The 15961-nt window shown below is 45.0% G+C and overlaps 1 protein-coding gene across 1 annotated transcript in view; it reads left to right on the top strand.

Moving 5' to 3' along the window:
* LOC147620269 (uncharacterized) overlaps positions 1–15595 on the top strand; it is a 42408-nt gene extending 26813 nt beyond the window's left edge. The window contains exon 5 of the mRNA XM_086772457.1: positions 15262–15595. Coding sequence (XP_086628583.1) covers positions 15262–15373 — 112 coding nt within the window. The 3' untranslated portion in view covers positions 15374–15595. The remainder of the gene's footprint in view (positions 1–15261) is intronic.
* Positions 15596–15961: the final 366 nt, after the last annotated feature.

Raw genomic sequence — 15961 nt, 5'->3', positions numbered from 1 at the left:
TCATAAAATTCACAAAGTGCTGAAGTGATCCAAGGGCCAGGATAGCCAAGGGAGAACCCAAACAAGGTGAACTTCAGGATGTAGATTTACGGCCAAGGAGGACCTACAGAAAGTCAAGTCATTTTTCATCATTCAATAAAGCAAATACACTAGTCCTTGGTGGGGGCCCTTCAGAGGGTATTTGGGACTGCTTGTCTTTATTCTTCTCTCTCTCTCTCTCTCTCTCTCTTATCTCCACAACATTGTGCAATCATCAAGAACCATCTTTATCAAAGTTTAATCCTGTTTGTAAGCTTCCGCATGTTACAGTGGTATCAGAGCTTTGCCGTTTGGTGAAGAGATTCAGCCATTTTTTTTAAAAAAAAGATTTTTTTTCCATCTTGTGTGGTTGGTTTTCAGATGCTGGTTGCACTCCCATTCCAATGTGACACTTGTCCGACTGGTTTATAGCCTCTGGAAGTGATCGGAAACGTCTCCCACACACATAGTGGATGGTTTAATTGCAGTTAGGGGGAAACTTGGCCACTCCCACTACGACGAATTCCGATGACGAGAGAGGACACTAGACCCATGTAGAAACCGTTGAGCGACTACTTTCAGATGATAAGTCACCTGTGGTGATACAAACGCCATGTTCGAGGAATTTATGCGCATCAAAGTGCAACAAGGGGATACCTCTTCAAGATACCCCCCTCCCCCCAGTCATCACCGAGATCCCTTCCTAGACCCCTACTTCGGCTATCTCCCTTGCATTACATGATTTACAGGTACGGGGGAGAGAGCTTCGAACATACAGTTGTTGGGTAGGAGGGTAGCTAGTTAACACATCAGTCCCATGCATTACATGATTTACAGGTATGGGAGATAGAGCTTCGAACATACAGCTGTTGGGTAGGAGGGTAGCTAGCCTGCACACGCACACACACACAACCTCAAGCACAAAGAAACGTGAGTGCTGGAAAAAATGTTGCAATTATGCACCAAATTTGCTGAAATCAATGCCAATGTGTGCCAATGTTGCAATTGCAAGCTCAATGGTGAAAAGCCCCAAATTTCAACAGGCAGATCTGAGATTTCAACAGGTCAAAAATTTGCAAATCCCACAAACCTTGTAGTTGGGCAGATCTGAAGGTGAACCTTGCAGTTGGGCTAGATCTGAAGGTGAAGGTGAAGGCGGCGTAGATTTGACATGCGCAGATCTGACAGGTGTCGTACGGCGGCATAGATCTGTCACAGGCAGCGGGCGGCGGCTTCGACGCAAATGTGAGCGACGGCGGCAGCGACGGCAGTTGTGAGGGCGACGGTAGAGGCGGCGGTGCACAGATTTGACAGGATGGCGTATAGTAGCGTACGAACGGGCTGTTGGAGCAGTAACCAAGTAGTTGGGCAGTACAGGTCACCAATAGCAGGGGAGAGAAAACACGACTGTTTTTTTTTTTTTTGGAGAGAGAGAGAGAGAGAGAGAGAGAGAGAGAGAGAGAGAGAGAGAGAGAGAGAGAGTGGCGTGTATGCACAATAGGCTGAAACGAGAGGAAGAAGTTCAAGGGCAATGGGGGTAACCTTAACCCTGGCAATAGGGTGTAACCCTAACCCTAACTAGGCTGTGATACCAATGTTGGGTAGGAGGGCAACTAGCCTGCACACACACATACACACATATGAAATGAAAGTACATGTGAGTACTAAAAAGCCTAGGGCTAAGTGCCCAACACACATAAGTGTGTTCACACGAGGAAAAAACCTGTGTCCAATCACAGGGAAAAAGTGCCCGTGAGTAAGCTGGGTTCACACCTAAACTAGTCGGGAGTGGACATGACCAACAACGATCACTCGTGATGCCGCACAGGAGGAATAACGATGACATGTGGAGTACAATCGATATCTCGACGCAAGGATCCACTTCTTCGACTCACCTTCACGAAAAAGATGAATTTTAGTAATATAACGGTGAATTCGACCCCAACTTCCGGGAAAATTCCAATCATGGAGTTATTGCCTACGAATGGGACCAATTTGTCACGGACCTCAAGAAGTTATTTTTGCCACCTCACTATCTTGAGCGACTCAAGGATGAGCATCGAGGATTGCGCCAGAGCGTGCAACCAGTTCTCGAGTTTGCAAATAAAGTCACTCAACTAGCTTTATGGTTGCAAAAAACCGATGAGAACAAATGAGATCAATTCTTATACGGTTTAGACACACAAAATCTAGTGGGTTGTGCGCACGTTTGAACCATGGACTTTTGATCGAGCACTTTCGCTTGCACACAGTGCCGAGATGAAATACAATAATGGAAAATCGAAGACCTCCCAGCCCGGAGTAGCCAAGGCAACCATTGCCAATGAAACCGATCCTGTCAAGTGGGAAGACTCCGTTGGACACCCACACGCGTCATAGCACAACTTTAAAACCACAATTTGAAATGGACAACTTAATAGAACTTGAAATTGAAATGACATGAAATGGAAAGATGGACACCAGCACTGGGGCCGGAACGGGCCGACCCCCCCCTCAATATATGATATATTTATTGGGAGTATTTAACAAATACAATGCTCCATGGGTTCCAAGAACCAGATGATGTCCATGTACATATGAAAACAGTACCAAACAAATAGGTTCGAAGTCGACGTTCGAAGTAGATGCTCGAAGCAGAACGACCACTAGCGTGGTCCAATCTCTACGGTCCTGTGCTTTCACTGGACTCTCCGGAGAGCGCCCAACTGGTGTTCCAAGACCACGCACAAACAGGCGCTCTCGTACTAACGCCTGGCTCTCCCGATCTTAGCACCTTTGGACCGTGGTTCTCCAAGAGCTTGGACTACCTGGCACCGAACGGGTGTTGCCGTGGAGAGAGTCGGGAATCCCTTAGTAGATTTATCACAAAATACTTTATTTAAATCTGAAAATTCACTTACTTGAAGGTTGCAGATTGTAGACCAATACCCGAGGTATTCGTGTGTGTAGCTACTGGAGTGGAATACCAAGATGTAGCCACTTGAAGAAAGAAAACACTGCCTATGGAAAGGAAGTGCAACCTCTTGTTGTATAGGACACAGCCTGCCTTCCTGTGGAAGAGGAAGCGTAGCTTGTCTTGCTACAGCCCATTGGAGAGGGTGAAGTAACCGCTAGTTTGCAGAGTATTGTCACCAGCCGCTTAGGTGTAGGAACACAACAGCTTGAGAAAGAATTCACAGACGCCTTCTGTGGTTGGCAATACAACCTATAAGGATGCTTGACTGAAAGTGCACACACAGTCCATGTAGCCGCCTGGCTAGAGAAATATACGCAGCAGCCTGCAGGATAGGCAGTGCAGCGCCTGGCTGAAGAAGTACACAGCTGCCTGTGGAATAGGCAGCCTGGGCAGCATACAGGCGATTGAATGAACAACAGCGCAACAGTCTTGTACAGTCGCTGCCTGAATATATTGATACACAGCAGCCTCGGAAGGAGTAGAGACGTCGCATGAATTGAGGCAGCTGCCTGTGGGGAAACATGCGCAGCCAGTTCAGCAGTTGGCTCGTGTATGTGCGTAGCCTGAAGGAGCGAAGAGATGGTCGCCGATCGTTTTTTCTTCCTACGAAGGTGGTCGCCCTTTTTTTTATGAGTTTTGGAGTGGAGTTCAACTTTAGTGTTGGGTGGCTCCCCACGATTTGCATGTGGGTGGCCAGTTCTAAGGTGGGTTGGGTAGGTGACCCACCCACCCACACACACACTTTAAGTGGGGCTCCCCACCTTGGCCCGTAAGTGGGTGTCCACTTTTAAGTGAGTGTGAACAATTGACATTATAAAACAAAGGTTAAAATATGAAATATTAAAATAACATGTGCGATATACTTACCACCTATTCACATGCACCAAAACTTGTCAGAAGACAGAGCAGACTTCACGACTCACTGGCAGGCGTCCCCGCTTAGTAACACGTCAAACAGGCAAACACAAAAATACAAGTCATGCGAAAACAGTTTACATGCAAAACATGTGTGCATGTGCAAATAGTAACATGGACATATCTCCCGTTCATGGAACAAGTACAAAATATCTGTCGGCACCAAAAATGGCACGACGTAAAACATAAAAACCTGGTCTTCCTATGGAGTGACAATCCCATAGGTAAGACACAGTTCCAGGCACGAGTCTCCCTATGGTGTGACAGTCCCATAGGCAAGACACGGCACGAATAGTGGCTCTTCCATGGCGTGACAATCCCATGGGTCGAACACAGTCCAGGTCATACACGGGTGGCACCAGTCTGGCTCCCGTCCATACGACACCATCCTGCTAACACACGGGTGGCACGAGTCTGGCTCCCATCCATGTTAGCAAAATACTGGCCTCTTCACCTACACCGGCCTGGCCTCAAATGAACGAGACGCAAAATCTGGAGATGGACCAAATGGTCGGCCAGTTGGTGATATCCCCCTGAGCTTCTAAAGAGTTGTCCTCAACTGAAAAGCCTCAAGATATGCTTGCAGCAACTGTGGTTAATCAACAAAATAATCCTCATTTACCCACTTTGCATCAATAGGCAACAATAGGCAAATAATTTTTAAACTTCACAAGGTATCTCCTGGAAAAGCTTTCTTGCAGGTAGCTTTCTCTCCTTGTGAAAAACAATCTGTTCTGGCTGGAGGATCTCCTCAAGCTCTTCAATCTCTGGCGGATCTTCTGTGACAGGCTCATCAGGATCTGGACCCACATATTTCCGAAATAGACTCACATGAAAAGCATTGTGAATCTTCCAGTGACTAGGTAAAGCAAGCCTGTAGGACACTTCATTGATCTTTTGAATCACCTTGAAGGGTCCATAATAGCGAGGAGAAAGCTTAGGATATGATCCTTCTTGTCCTGGCCTCTTCCAAAGCCTAGCCTTCTCAAATTTCAGCGAAACCCAATCACCTTCTTTGACTTCCATGTCCCTTCTATGCTTGTCAGCAGCCATTTTATGCTTATCCTGAGATCTTGCAATGTCTGTCCGCACCTGACCAAAGGCTACATCCAAGTCACGAACATATTCATCAGCTGCAAAAATCTCATCCTTTGTACGAAGGATGGGTGGCAATACCACTCTGCATAAATAATCTCAAACCGAGCCTTTCTTGTGGAAGCATGGATCGTATTGTTGTAGGCAAACTCAATAAGTGGAAGATACTTTTCCCATGCAGTCTTTGGATCTGCCACATAACATTTCAACAAATCCAACACGGCTGAATTTGCAGCTTCACTTTGGCCATCCGTTTGGGGATGATAAGCTGATGAAAACTCAAGTTTAGTACCCATATTATCAAATAAAGCCCTCCAAAAGAGGCTTGTAGTCCTGGGATCTCTATCCCCAACAATGGATTTAGGCATACCATGATGCTTGAAAATATTAGCAAGAAAAAGCTTTACCATATGATCAGCTTTAATGGTTTTCTTGACGGGCAAGAAATGAGCTTGCTTGCTAAACTTGTCCACAATGGTCCAAATAGCATCATTCCCATGCTGGGATCTAGGCAAATCCATAATAAAATCCATAGTAATACTTTCCCAAGGTTGCGAGGGAATAGGCAATGGCTGAAGCAAACCTGGAGGTTTTTGCCTGTCAAATTTCACCTTTTGGCAAGTAATACATGCACGCACATAAGCCTCAATGTCTTTACGCATGCTCGGCCAAAAGAAATATCTCTGAATCATACGTGTAGTAGGCATGATACCTCTATGACCAGCATAAGGTGGAGCGTGACATTCGTCCATAACCTTTGGACGCAAATCCTTCACCACACATAGGCAATTATCCTTCATAAGATAACTCTCGTTGATAACATAAGAGGCATGTGAATGACCAGCCATCAAATCAGTCCATGTATGGCAAAAATCAGCATCCAAATGATACAATTCTCGCATAGCAGATAAGTCTCCATGAGAGGCCACTGAGACTGCAGCCACATAAGGCCTCCTAGATAGTACATCGGCCACCACATTTTTCTTTCCTGGAGTATGCACAATCTGAAAATGAAACATGGAAAGAAAGTTTGCCATTCTCATCTGCTTTTCTGAAAGCTTTGTTTGAGATAGAAAATATCTCAAGCTTTGATGATCTGTCTTGACTACAAATTCAGCCCCAAGAAGATAATGTTTCCATATCTTTAAGGTGTGAATTACAGCCGTTTTGCAATTCGGGCCAATTCCGAATGGTCTCTATCTTTGCACGATCCATTGTAACTCCATCTTTGGATACAATATGACCCAGATAATGAATCTCTGAAAGGAAGAACTCACTTTTCTTGGCATTAATGAAAAGTTTATGCTTCCGCAACTCTTCGAACACTGACCGAATGAGTTCTGTGTTCCTGCTCATTCTTGGAGAAAACCAAGATATCATCAAAGAAGACTCCTGTGAACTTACGATGGGGTGGGAATATCCTATCCATCATACGATTAAACGTAGCAGGAGCATTGGTGAGACCAAAAGGCATTACCAAAAATTCATATAATCCAAAGGCTGTCGTCCTGAAAGCAGTTTTATGGACATCTTGTGGCACCACTCTTATCTGGTGATAACCACTCTTCAAATCAAGTCGGCTAAAACAAGCTGAGCCATTAAGCTTATCCAAAATATCATCAATTCGCGGAATTGGGAATCTGTTCTTGATGGTAAGCTTGTTCAAAGCTCTATAGTCCACGCACATGCGGAATGAACCGTCCTTCTTTTGAACAAGAAGCACAGGAGAGCAGTAAGGTGAGGAACTGGGCTGAACCAAACCTTTATCTAAAAGCTCATTTACCTGCTTCATGATCTCTTCTTGTTGTGCCGCACTCACTCGGTATGCGGGTTTATTAGGTGGAGAACTACCTGGCACAAGATCTATGCGATGATCTTCGGGCCTTTGAGGAGGTAATTCACCTGGCAATGAATCAGCAAAACAGTCGTTGAATGCATGAAGGAAATTCAGCCTATCATTAGACATAGCATCCACATTTTGATGATTTGGCACAAGGCTATCACGAACAAAAACCAAGTATGTAGAAAGACTCTTTTTCATTGCTTTATTAATTTGGATGTGTGATACAAGTGGGACGGAATCTCCTTCTTTGCCAACATCAATAAAATGCATGCGGCCTTTATGCATAAAAGAAATCATGTTGGACTTGTAGTCTTTGCGGGGCTCAAGCCTATGGTGCCACGGCTTGCCCAACAATACATCACATCCATTTAGTAGAGCAACTAGGAAATGTTCATTATCAAGGTAGCCCTTGATATGGATGCGCAACTTTCCTATCAAAGGGGTAACCTGCACCTCTTTACCAATAAATGCAGCTTCGGCTTCAATCTGAGGTCCCATATTCTCAACCTCAATACCCAATGCAGCTGCCATTTGCATAGAGATGAAGTTGTCAGTAGCACAGTCATCAAACATGAATAGGGTGGGCTGATCCTTGATTTGCCCCCAAGCCTTGCAAACCATTCGCTCTTTTGCATCATGACTTGTATTTCCTTGCACATCAGGAACTGCATGTACATTAGCCTTGATCTGCTTGTCCTCGTGCTTTGGTTTGCGATCTGGGCATTGTCGAAACATGTGGTCTTTGCTACCACAAGAAAAGCATTTTCCATCCTTGGCATATTGCTCTCTTTGCTCCGGGTTAAGCCAAATTTGTTCTTCCTTGGGCCCTGTTCTTTAGATGTGTTATTTTCAGCTTTACCACCCTTGTAGGTCTCCCGGAAGTTCTTTTTAGGTGGCTGTCCACCCTTTTGCAGATTTGTGACAGCCTTGTCCTTCCCCTTTGAACCTCCTTGATCCTATTTAATCTTGAGCACCAATTGCTCTGTAGCAAGAGCAGAAGCTGTGAGCTGTTGCAAAGTATGTTTCGGGTGCAATTCAATGCCCGATCAATATGCCGGTTGCAATCCGGGGCGAAACTTCCTCTTTCTTTCATCCTCAGTGATTTGCATAAAGGGAGTTACTTTGAGCAACACTTTCCAGAACTTGTTAACATACTGTTGCACGCTTTCATTATCTCTTTGCTCTAGCATGTCCCACTTTTGAGTGAGAGTTTGCTCCGCATTTGGTGGCAAAAACTGAGCATAGAATCTATCTTTAAATTCCTTCCAGGTGCTAATAGGATTCTTGGTGATCTTTTCAGTGATCCACCAATGAGCAGCAGTTCCTTTCAAAAACAGGCTAGCATGGCGTACTTTAGACTTTTCAGTAAAGTCCTCATCGCTAAAAGCAATGTCAAACTGTGCCACAAATGCTAACACTTTAGAATCATCATGTTCTCCATGAAAGACATCAAATTTTGTAGATTTGTCACCTGCTTTGAATTCCTTGAGCTTCTTGGCATGAGGCTCATGGTCTTCTCTTTTTCTTTTCCCCTTATCCAATGGGGCAGCCCTATCTGCATGGGCTCCATGGGCCGTCATAGAAATTTCATGAGGCACGGTGGCATGTGCTCCACGAACTTGAAACTCAGATGCATATGACTTACCTGCATAAGGCAATGTCTCTTCATGAGACAACTCCCTCTATGAGCATTGGCATACATATATCTGTGAGGCTTTGTGCCTTGTGGAGAAGATGCATGTCGAGAGGTGACTGTCACCTCTTCCTTTTGCATAAAAGATTTCAGCCTTTGAGATGCGGGATCTCCATGCTTCAAACGAGGTGGATTTTTGAATTTCAGCTCTCCGTCATCCCCCTCTTTGATGTCACCTTTGCGGAGGAGGTAGGCAAGTGCCAACTCCCTTGGCTTCTTGCCCCTTCCCGTGCCATAGACTCAAAAGTTACATCTACCATTGCATCAGCCTTCTTGGCTTCAATAGCACTTTGCACATGGGGATCTTCATGCAGAAATTTTAACTCTTGCTCTTGAGCCTGCAGAAGTTTTCTCATATGTTCCATTTCAGCCCTCATTGCTTCAGGCTCTTGTTCAAGCATGACTGTCTTTCCTGGAGACAGTTGACCCTTTGATTCACTATCATTAACCCTTTCAAGGGGCTTGTGCCTTCCTCGTAGTGCATCAGACCCACGAGAGGCACTAGATGGACCCCTCGAATTTGGCACTTCCAAAGGGTTGCCTTGGCTGTCCATTGTGTTTAAGTGTGCTAAAAGCGGGATGTCCAGTACACAGGTTTTTTTCCCCACTAGGAAGAGGGAAACAACCGTGCTCTGATACCAATGAAACCGATCCCGTCAAGTGGGAAGACTCCGTTGGACACCCACACGCGTAATAGCACAACTTTAAAACCACAATTTGAAATGGACAACTTAATACAACTTGAAATTGAAATGACATGAAATGGAAAGATGGACACCAGCACTGGGGCCGGAACGGGCCGACCCCCCCCTCAATATATGATATATTTATTGGGAGTATTTAACAAATACAATGTTCCATGGGTTCCAAGAACCAGATGATGTCCATGTACATATGAAAACAGTACCAAACAAATAGGTTCGAAGTCGACGTTCGAAGTAGATACTCGAAGCAGAACGACCACTAGCGTGGTCCAATCTCTACGGTCCTGTGCTTTCACTGGACTCCGCGGAGAGCGCCCAACTGGTGTTCCAAGACCACGCACAAACAGGCGCTCTCGTACTAACGCCTGGCTCTCCCGATCTCAGCATCTTTGGACCGTGGTTCTCCAAGAGCTTGGACTACCCGGCACCGAACAGGTGTTGCCGTGGAGAGAGTCGGGAATCCTTTAGCAGATTTATCACAAAATACTTTATTTAAATCTGAAAATTCACTTACTTGAAGGTTGCAGATTGTAGACCAATACCCGAGGTATTCGTGTGTGTAGCTACTGGAGTGGAATACCAAGATGTAGCCACTTGAAGAAAGAAAACACCGCCTATGGAAAGGAAGTGCAACCTCTTGTTGTATAGGACACAGCCTGCCTTCCTGTGGAAGAGGAAGCTAGCTTGTCTTGTTACAGCCCACTGGAGAGGGAGAAGTAACCGCTAGTTTGCAGAGTATTGTCGCCAGCCGCTTAGGGTGTAGGAAAACAACAGCTTGAGAAAGAATTCACAGACGCCTTCTGTGGTTGGCAGTACAACCTATAAGGATGCTTGACTGAAAGTGCACACACAGTCCATGTAGCTGCTTGGCTGGAGAAATATACGCAGCAGCCTGTAGGATAGGCAGTGTAGTGCCTGGCTGAAGAAGTACACAGTTGCTTGTGGAATAGGCAGCCTGGGCAGCATACAGGCGACTGGATGAATAGCAGCGCAGCAGTCTTGTACAGTCGCTGCCTGAATATATTGATACACAGCAACCTGGGAAGGAGTAGAGACGCCGCATGAATTGAGGCAGCCGCCTGTGGGGAAACATGCGCAGCCAGTTCAGCAGTTGGCTTGTGTATGTGCGCAGCCTGAAGGAGCGAAGAGATGGTCGCCGGTCGTTTTTTCTTCCTACGAAGGTGGTCGCCCTTTTTTTTATGAGTTTTGGAGTGGAGTTCAACTTTAGTGTTGGCTGGCTCCCCACGATTTGCATGTGGGTGGCCAGTTCTAAGGTGGGTTGGGTAGGTGACCCACCCACACACACACACTTTAAGTGGGGCTCCCCACCTTGGTCCCTAAGTGGGTGCCCACTTTTAAGTGAGTGTGAACAATTGACATTATAAAACAAAGGTTAAAATATGAAATATTAAAATAACATGTGCGATATACTTACCACCTGTTCACATGCACCAAAACTTGTCAAAAGACAGAGCAGACTTCACGACTCACTGCAGGCGTCCCCGCTCAGTAAGTAACACGTCAAACAAGCAAACACAAAAATACAAGTCATGCGAAAACATTTTCAAATATGCAAAACATGTGTGCATGTGCAAATAGTAACATGGACATATCTCCCGTTCATGGAACAAGTACAAAATATCTGTCGGCACCAAAAATGGCACGACGTAAAACATAAAAACCTGGTCTTCCTATGGAGTGACAGTCCCATAGGTAAGACACAGTTCCAGGCACGAGTCTCCCTATGGTGTGACAGTCCCATAGACAAGACACGGCACGAATACTGGCTCTTCCATGGCGTGACAATCCCATGGGTCGAACACAGTCCAGGTCATACACGGGTGGCACCAGTCTGGCTCCCGTTCATACGACACCATCCTTCTAACACACGGGTGGCACGAGTTTGGCTCCCGTCCATGTCAGCAAAATACTGGCCTCTTCACCTGAGACACCGGCCTGGCCTCAAGTGAACGAGACGCAAAATCTGGAGATGGACCAAATGGTCGGCCAATTGGTGACAACCAATGGCAAGGGCCAGAACCAAACTCAGTCAGGGTTTACCCCGAGAGCCTTTGGCTCCAAGAACTCGGGAGCTTGTCTTACTCTAGACCAAAAGGCTTTGGCCGGAAAGACAAGTGGTAAGCTCGGTCCCGAAGAGCACGAACAATATAAGAAAGAACATGGATGTTTCTTTTGTCATATAAAAGGACATACTTCTAAGGCATGCCCTAAGAAGACCCGTGCACAGGCACCCTGGTCTCGACGGCTTCTGTGGTGAGCCAACCTCCCACACCGACTCCCCAAGTCGCGAGTCCTCCAGTTCGCACTTTTACGGTTGGTGCCATTGTTGGTGGGTAGCTCGAAGTCCCTAGGACTCTCCGGAGCACTCTCGTCGACCATCAACAGTCCTTGACTTTGGGAGGAGCCGCCATTCAGGTTCCATCTGTAGATTGATCCATCACTCCTTGGAGCCTGTCGTGATGACGTTTGTTGTTTCCCAAGTGAGAGCCCTACTCCTAGAGTCTCCAGGTGGTCTCCTTGAGTCATGGGCCTATGGACTATAACTTCTTCAGATGCCTACATGTGGATGCAGCCTGTAGGTGCCTTTGCAGAGACTTCAGCTCCTCTCCGAGTCTGTGTCGATCCAGACCTGCCACTCTTGAGAGTGGTGCAATGATCTCCTTCCCACTGAGTGTATAGCAGAGTGAGTGGGGTCCGGAGTGTCTCCTCTCCACTATTCATGGACATGTGATAGAGCTCTCTCATCACCTAGAGGGACCTACGCCTCACCAACATTGTCACTCACTTTTGGTCCTTGGCTCGCATGAAGCTTGGAGGATTAGGCCATGGGAATCAGCATGGTGAGCTCGAGAACTCCTGTTTGGAATCCCTCCCCCACTCCTAAAACTATAACTTACTGTTTGTAAATATGGTCCCCACGAGCAAGGTTAAACATGGTTTTTGTGGCCTTGATGGCTTCTACTTAAGATAACCAGTAGATTTTTGACTCAATGGGGACAAGAGGATTTAACTTCTCCAAAGTAGCATAGCTATTTGCTTCCCATTTGAGTACCCATATTTTGGATCGTATGCATAGGTCTTAGAGGGATGCCCTTAGGCTACATATGTTCAAAATAGTCCATTGCTTGCTCACCTTGGCCCTTGTGATGGCCATGGATTGAGAAAAAAATATGACCAGGGGAGGCTGTGCTTGCCTTGGCCATATTTTTTAAAAGCCTTATTTGCACATTGTAGGCCAAATATTTAACTTTTTTCACCTAGCAAAATTTCTCTGGCCTATATTTTTATGTGTATACTTGATCTCTTACCTTTATACCTTAGCTCTTACTTGTTGGATATGCAAAGATGTGTAGAGGTGGCCGAGCTGGGGTGGCCTCCTCTCAACATATTTTTTTGAGAGCATAGCCATTATAATCCATGTTTTTTTTGAGAGCATGGCCATGGCTTCATAAAAACAATATGGTCAAGGGCCATATTTTTTTAAAGCCTTATCCAACCCTGCACTACTATTGCTCAATTCAAGGAAATGACCTAGAACGTAGCTTGAGTCCAAGAGTCACTCTATGCATCTTTTTTTTTTTTTGAGGGCATGGCCATGGCTTCAGAAAAAAAATACGGCACAGCCTCCCGTGGTCATATTTTTTAGCCTTATCCAGTATTGCTCGATGAGTGTTGGCAATAGTGGATTACTATGACAAATAAGAAATATTTCAATTTTTTTGTGAATTACTATGACAAATGAGAAATATTCTAAATTTCTTATTTGGAATATTTCTTGTGGATTACCATGACAATGAAGGGAGTGTTGGTATTAATGCGAAGGTACTTGCAAAGAGAACAACTAATTATGTATGAGCCAGACTATGCACTTGGGGATGTTGTCTTGGTGACGAGCCTAAGTATCAGCTAGACTATGCACTTGGGGATGTTTGTCTTGTTTGTCTTGCTATTGCTGGAGAGACTACATTGCTATTGGGAAGGGTTTTTTAGGTGGGATGAAAAATCCAATATACACGAAGTTTCATGAGCATATGTTGAGGTTTAGAGCACAGGGTCGAGAGTATGCTAGGAAGGGGAGGTCCTTGACTTGGGCAACAGATTTTGTGATTTTGGACCTCTCTTTTGGAGGTGTTCTTCATGGTGCCGTCTCTTGGCCTCCTTGGGACACTATCACAGAGGATAATGTGCACTCATTGGCTGCATCATGGCTCTCAGATTCAGGCTGGTTTTTGATTATGGCATCCATGGGAGGTGATCCCAAACGCTTGGGCTACTTGCTTTCACTGTTTTGTTTTATATCTTATTCTTATGCAATACATTAATGATCATTTCACCTTGTGTGGTAGGGGAAACTATCGTTGGGTGGACTGGTACTACTGTATATCAGATCTGGAGATCTGGTAGTGGATTGTTGTCATGCATCACACTCCCTATGGTTACTATGAGAGTGGGGGCAGAGGTGGTGTTGCCACTATTGATTGGTGCTCTATGCTGAATACAAACCTACATCATTATCTTAGAATTGACCACTGCAGCAAATCATAACCTGAACTTGAGAGTAACTTTGTGATGAAGTCCACTGTCAATCTACTACTTATGGACACACAATAGCATGTAAACAGCGAGCTGCACCAACTTGAAGACAATGCAAATAGCTTGTGCATTGATGAATACCCTTCTCTATGGGAGGCCCTTTGCCACGCCCCGCTCGATTTTTTGGTTTGCTCAGAAAAAGTCGCTTGGAGTATGGTAGACCTTGCTCAGTTCTCTTGCTATCCAGCCTTGCAAAGCCATGTACCTCATCTTCATTGCTCAGTAGGCATCCTGCCAACGCACAGAACCGGCTCGGGTATGTAGTCCCGTCTCTCAATCAACCCAAATATTCAGCCCTGCAGCTCAGTCCAGCAAGAAAAAGGTGATTCTATACCAAGGGTCAGTTCTGTCACTTACACAGTACAGGTCAGGTACTGTACTTATACATCACCGATGTTGTGCACACCATATCTGAAGATGCAAGTAACTGTTTTGTTGACACTATGTATGGTGTTGAAAGCCGCTGTCCTTCAAACACATTATCCATGAACTTGGAGACTGGCATTTGTGAAGTTATGATATTTCTACCGTGTAATTTGAGACTGGCATGCTGGGCCTCTCTTGTTGGTGTTGCTACCAACTCCTGGCTATGATGTCTACTCATTCTTTAGAATGCTTTAGTGCATGTGCTTTTGTTCAATCACTGCTCCAAACTCCTGAATAAGTTATATACCCTGATATTCTTCGTCTACTGAAGGAACCCCCTTTTGCTGAGTTTGGACCCCTTGGTGCTCTCTTCCACTTCAATGTATCTGCAAACTGGGTCTAAAATTGTGGTTGCTACATCTTTTGAACATTGCGAGTTGTTTCTTACAGGCTTTCTTATCATTTGCGGCTTGCTCTAGCTTGGCCCTCTGAAGTGTCAAGTGCTGCTTGAGGGTCTGTCTTTTTGAGGTTCTTCTCAAGACTCTTAAAGGAGCTGAATTTGACAGGAAAAGCAACTGCCCTACATATTAGGAGATCGTTGACTTTATTGTCAATACATCTTCATTATCTTATATCAACCAATAACATAATGGTTAGACCTTAGTACCCTGTTTCCTTTTGTCAACAAGTCTTAAAAGAAGAGGAAGACTAGTAATGAGTACCTTGCGAGATTTGTAGAGATTTGAGTGTTCAGTGTAGAGAATTTTTAATTGGTTAACCCCTGCATCAAGAGCTATTTGTTGGGTTGGGCTGAGGTACATGGCTTTGTTTGGCTTTAATTATGAGTCAATTTAATTATGAAGGCTGTGAATGTATATCTCCAAGAAGCAACCTAACCGTACAGGCTTTATGATAGGGAGAAACTAGGATGTTGCTCAACAGTGACCCAGAAAAGAAGGGATGAATCAACAAAAAACCAGTTAAAAGCATTTAAATGTTTATGATACTATTGTGAAGGTCTTCTCACGTGAGACTGATGGCTCTCCGTATGTTTCAGGTACTCACCAAACATTAAAGAGATGAAAGTGCTTGAGCACAGGAGGGTGCGCAGGAACAAGCTGTATTACATGCGAGACAAGATGCAAGATAAAAGAAACAAGATAACGTAAAGCTCTTGGTGTGGAACCAGAGCTTCTTCTTTTCTTCAAGGAAGTTGCCACAAGGTTAGCCAAGCCAAAAGATGGGATCTACGTTGAAGTTTTCTGGGAGAAAGAGACTTAAGTGAACTACAAATTCAGGACTTAAGGAGAAAAGTCTTGCGGTTTTGCAATAGCAATCATGTAGCTTAGTTGAAGTAAACGTCGTATCTCTTGGCTTTGGCTTTTGTTTTCTGATGTGTTTTGTGCGCTTTCCTCTATTCCTTAAGGTATCATCGTCATCAAGTAGGCTGCATCCATGATAGCTGATTAGTTCCACAGCATTGGAAAACTATGCACCATAAGAGAGATGCATGGGATGGACACATAGGCCCGTGCTGTGAGAAGGTGGTCGGCATTGAATTGACCCACCCTTGCCTTGAGGACCACAGTTCCATATATGAAACGAGTGTCCGAATACTTGAGCAGTTCTCTGGATGATTTCTTCATAAACTCAGCCAGCAAGAATGTGTGCCTGCAAATGAAGGTCTCGATTTGGGTGGCTTGCTCTATGATGGGAGCAATCCACTCCAACTTCCGGATGTCCTTAAGAATATTGAG

The sequence above is a fragment of the Cibotium barometz genome, chromosome 32 (genome assembly GCF_041138505.1).
Source record: "Cibotium barometz isolate CiBa-2024 chromosome 32, ASM4113850v1, whole genome shotgun sequence".
NCBI classification, from domain to species: Eukaryota; Viridiplantae; Streptophyta; class Polypodiopsida; order Cyatheales; family Cibotiaceae; genus Cibotium; species Cibotium barometz.
Note: the sequence above shows the minus strand (reverse complement) of the source record. Positions and strands in the feature narration are given on the sequence as shown.